Genomic DNA, 4,906 nt, shown 5'->3' on the forward strand with positions numbered 1-4,906 from the left:
TAGATACTCTAACAATTTTATCAACAATTTATGATAATTACCACATCAAATGCTGCAGAGACCTATCCAGATTCGGCAATATGCTGGCCCTGGCCTGGAGATCTGCAGCTACAATCAGTTTCTACTTCGCAATATTAACGGATTAGTTCCCTTTGTCGATTGACGGATCAATCGGTACCAACACATTCTTTAACTCCGATTAGTAGCTTCGGCTCTGTTTTTTCTTTCTTTCTTGTTTTGAATTGTATGTTTAACTCATTGGATTTCTTTGTATTCTATATCTCTTTATCGTTATCTTTTCCTCTGGCCCTCTCGCTTAGGATGAGCTTTCTTTTTATGGCAGCTTAAGCGAAGGCTATAACCTGCTTTATGCAGGTTGATGCCAACGTTATCAAGCAAAATAATAATAATAACAATAGTTCTTCTTATCCGTATGTTATACCCAGTGAATGCACAGTGATTTATCCAATGGAGTTAGCAAACATTTGTCTTATCAGTGTTCTTCCTACCGAGGTCTCACTGTATATTATGGGTGGGATTTCTTTGGCTACGACTGTACATGACTACATTTACCGGTACGTACCTAACTGCATTGCTACATACTACATTAGTGGACATGGAAATCCGGTCGCACGTCTAGCGGCCCCAGGGCGCTGGCCATGCAGCCGTGGATAAGCGGTACACACATCATTATTATGCATGTGCACCACTGCACGCAGCCTTCTGTACGCGCATGAGTGCATGCATGAGGGCGCCGGCCCCGGTCAATCGACTGGATTTCCATGTCCGCTACAGGAGTACAGCGTACAAAGTGCTAAAAGTGTTACGTGTCCAATAAGTCATGTACCCGTACAATGGGTTCCACTTAACTTCCAGCTAGCTTCACCCTTTTCAGACCAGATGAGGGTCGGATCTCATGAGTCATGACTTCATGTAGCCGATTGTTGAGAAAAATCTGGATTTTATCCAATGTGCAACTTGTAATGCCACTCAAACCTCACATAATGCTCGTTTTGTTCCAATCAGAATCTAATCCGCCATAATGCTCTGATGCTCGCCGAGTTAGCCTCATTTATGATATAATGCCGAATAATTATAATGCCGGCATTATCCGCTGAACAATACATACATGTACATGTACATGTACAAGTAGGTGTAGTACAACTCCCACTGAGACTGTGAGAGAACTATTAGTATCATTCGCGTAGGGCACTCACGACACCGTTGTGACGTCAGTCCTTCCTTGCGGGAACTGACTGTCACAAGTACATCATGTACGAAGGTAGGAGTCAGTGCTTTCAAGCTTACAAACGTCACTCGAGTCTCTGCAAATCAGGTGAAGAGACTCATTTTTCTGCACCGTTGAATACGCTGTGCCTGCTGCATGCCCGATATCGTCAGTTCAGTTTTTTGCATCTACGTAAGACTGGGTGCTCCTCTTGCTCCTGTTAACGACGATTATTGTAGATGTGCGCAAGAAGAACTGTCGCAAGAGACAACAATCAATGATAACGGCTCCCTGCTTGTACGTGTAGCTGAACTGAAGATCTCCAAAGCAATGGAGCAAGAGTCAGCCCAGAATGTACTGAACAGTGTTAATTTTGACGTGTGGGAAGCAGCAGTATTACCTTTGTTGTCATTTGCGGATATATTTCAGCTATGTGGTGTTACGAGACGCGTCCGGGAGCTGCTGCATAAGGAAAACACATTCAGGCGTCTATGTGAGGTGAGTAATGTGTGATGTTTCTTTGCCGAAACTTGGTTCCAAACACGGTTTCAATAATACTATAATTATAAGTACAACTTTTCGTTTGGAAATAATTTTCCCTTTATTCGTTAGGGGGCATGAAATAACTAAAATTTGTACCAAACTAAAGCTTTTTCTCTGACCGTTCGGGGTGACAGACCTCGACCAAAAACGAAATTTAGTACGTAGTAAGCCTGCTGGTGTAGTGATCTAACGAAAGATTTCGTGAACAAAAATTTGCACTTATGCAGATTATTAGATATCCTTAGGTAAAAGAACGCTAACGTAAAAGCAATCCTTACCGTTCTTGGGATCGTTCAAGCTGACCTTTCCCCTAGCACAATTTACGTTATAGTTCAGACGACGTAGTCGTGACAACCATGGCGATAATTACCAGTATGACGTTTCGTGGAAACAAGTGCGGGAAATTCAAATTTTGAAACAGGGATTTGTTATGTTTGATGCTGTTCCGAATAAATTCTTTGCCATGGCGAGGTCTTTCACTCAGGAATGGCAAAGGCACGGCGAAAATGAGTTTTCGCTGTGCCCAGCCAGGTCCTTGGAAAACTTTTCCTAAACGCAGCAGCGACGACTGTAATGGTTCTCCAGCTCCAGCACGTCTGGGAGAGGACGATGATTTTCTTCCTCAGGAGTGCCGAGGAACCAGTCCTTTGTTTCCCACATGGGATAGAGGGTGAAAGGCACGAAGCAGAGGACGCACACATTGTCAACTGAAATGAAAAACTCACCACAAAATGCTAAAAGTCACTTTGTTCATAGCAAGGATTCACCACAGGCATTGAGATCGATATCACGCGCAGTCTTTTTAAATTAAAGAATATTTGGTCAGAAGTTTTTTGGAATTGTGATGAGGACAGATATGAGGAAACATAGGGCAGAAGTAATTTTAAAATATTCCAAATTATCGTGAACATTCAAGTGGAATTAGAAACAAATGTGAAAAGTGGTTATGTCTCACACAGAGTGTTATAAAATCCTAACAATGCCAACAAGGAACTGACGCCACAGATTTGCAAGCAGAGCGAGAACATCGACGATTCGTTATGTTTAACAAGTGTAAATTCGATACAGTACAACACAGGTACAAAAGCATTGACTAAAACTATGATCCGCCGCTTATACAATATACCTATTCATGATGGTTTCTTCTGTTTCGTCCCTTGCATGCAGAATCGCTATCAGATTAGTCCTCATTTGAAGTTGTCTTATATCCGAGTTGCCAAGCATCTCTGCATCGCCACCAGGGTCTCCAGCATACATGAACGCAATTCTAGGTGTGGCGATAACAGCGTTGTCGACAGCAATTTCCCTCATCATCATGACCAGTTGTGCAAACAAAAATTCAGAGCGATTTTGCAACTGTCCAGCCTAGCGTTGACGCCGCCTAAAGCCCACACCATTATGCGGTACAGCCCTCCGCTACCGAGGCCTTTAATAAAAACACTTTGGCTACCATCAAAAGACACTTCTTTCTACCTATCGAACCTTCCAACTTCATTGATTGAGGAAACATGCAGACTAGAAAAAGGGACGAAGTACAGTTTAGACGACGCGACGAGTTTGTTGTTGAAGATTTGTGGCTCCCATGAAGAGTACCAAACATGTATTCTGAAAAAACTGGAGCAGGATATTCCGGAGACTGAGGCATACTTGCCCTACGCGAACCGCACTTGCAAACTAGTCGAGCTTGCAAAATGCTTTGAAAGCGTTGCAAGGAGGGATCCAACATTGCTGTCATCATTGAAATGTGAGAATCTGGTGCCAACACTTCCTCAGCACGTTTCTACTCGGTGGATCTATAACCCATACGACTATATATTAATCGAGAATGATAAGAGTGACCTTCTCAGTGATGACGTGTTGGCAACTCATAATTGGATCGACTTCACAGTGCGGCTAGCAGAGCGTCACTCAGTACTCAAACTACTGATCAAGAGAATCCTCCGTGTTTCGCAGGTGGAGGATTACTTCGTGGCTGTCATGGAGTACGACAAGCTCTGGCACAGCCTGTCCCAGTCTAGGCGCCCAAGTCGGGATGCTCTCTATCGCGACCTTGGAACCTACCTACTTCACACACTACCAACGTCGCAGTGTAAAAAGGAATTGACCAAAGTGGAACTGCTGAACGCCATGGAACGGTGTGGCAAGATGATTGTTGGCAGTGCAACCCCGGAAGTGCGTTTGAGCGAGCGTGCATCTTGCTGTAATCTGATGTAGTTGTGGTTGTTGTTATTTTGCCGTTGTTGGCAATTTGGCCTATGACGCAATGCCACTACATGTACTTTTTAATTCTGCACTGGGCTCTTTCGCCTTTTTACCAATTGGATTTTCCTTGATATTTCCTTTTTCCTCAGTTTTCCAAAGTACATAATTATTACCGTACTCCAAGTGATGTGTTTGTTTACCTAACGTGCGGTACACGTTGGGTTCCAGTTTCCAAAACAATGATGAACTGTAAGGGCTATTTTACGATCGATTGCACCACCAGGCATGGCGACAAGAGAATAGTGGACACATAATAGGGTATTCGCGTAGACTCATGACATTAAATTTATGTGCACATTGTGTCTGAAGACCACCATTTATATAGTGCTTTCGAGGCACAAGCATCACCAGGGATACAAACTTACAGAGACGCTCTTTTTCAAGGGCGACAAACACCTCTCGAACACCAGATAGCAGCGTGGGTCAGTGTCGCTCGTGGAGTTGCTGAACAAGCGCTGAAGACCGTTGGCCATTCACAACGTGGAATGTGTATTGAGCAGGGAATCGTGATTTCTTGCAGGTTCGCCGAGTGGATGGGTCGATTGACCTCTCTTGTGCTCCGGATGGCAGTCGTGAGTCAGTCAAGTCAGAAGAAAAAGCACGAACTCCCATGTAGGCAGCAACACACAATTCCCCAAGTAACGCCGAAGTCCCACCAACCTCGTCTTCACATTGTTGTCCGCAGATCGGGCTTGCAAAATATATTTGTTTGGAGGCAACAACGTTGCGAATGGCCAATTGCCTTCAACGCTTGTTCAGCACATCCATGAGCGACACTGACTCCCGCAGCTATCTGATGTTCACGAGGTGTTTGTGGCGCTGGAAACGGAGCGTCTCTGTTGTGTTCGCGCCTGGAGAGCACTATGTAAGTTG

The 4,906-nt window shown here is 44.2% G+C and overlaps 1 protein-coding gene across 1 annotated transcript; it reads left to right on the forward strand.

The window, feature by feature from the left end:
* Positions 1 to 1,404: 1,404 nt before the first annotated feature.
* On the forward strand, positions 1,405 to 4,062 carry LOC135825326 (uncharacterized). The gene is made up of 2 exons (XM_065338063.1): positions 1,405 to 1,726; positions 2,939 to 4,062. The coding sequence occupies exons 1-2, from the start codon at positions 1,559 to 1,561 to the stop codon at positions 3,983 to 3,985; spliced, it is 1,215 nt and encodes a 404-aa protein (XP_065194135.1). The 5' UTR covers positions 1,405 to 1,558; the 3' UTR covers positions 3,986 to 4,062.
* The last annotated feature ends 844 nt before the right edge of the window (positions 4,063 to 4,906 follow it).

The sequence above is a fragment of the Sycon ciliatum genome, chromosome 9 (assembly GCF_964019385.1).
Source record: "Sycon ciliatum chromosome 9, ocSycCili1.1, whole genome shotgun sequence".
Classification (NCBI taxonomy): Eukaryota; Metazoa; Porifera; class Calcarea; order Leucosolenida; family Sycettidae; genus Sycon; species Sycon ciliatum.

What these genes read in the sequence shown, in the direction of transcription:
- LOC135825326 (XM_065338063.1), top strand. Translation starts at nt 1,559, where the DNA reads ATGGAGCAAGAGTCAGCCCAGAATGTACTGAACAGTGTTAATTTTGAC. An exon ending in CATTCAGGCGTCTATGTGAG is followed by an intron (nt 1,727 to 2,938) that starts GTGAGTAATGTG and finishes CCTTGCATGCAG; the next exon opens with AATCGCTATCAGATTAGTCC.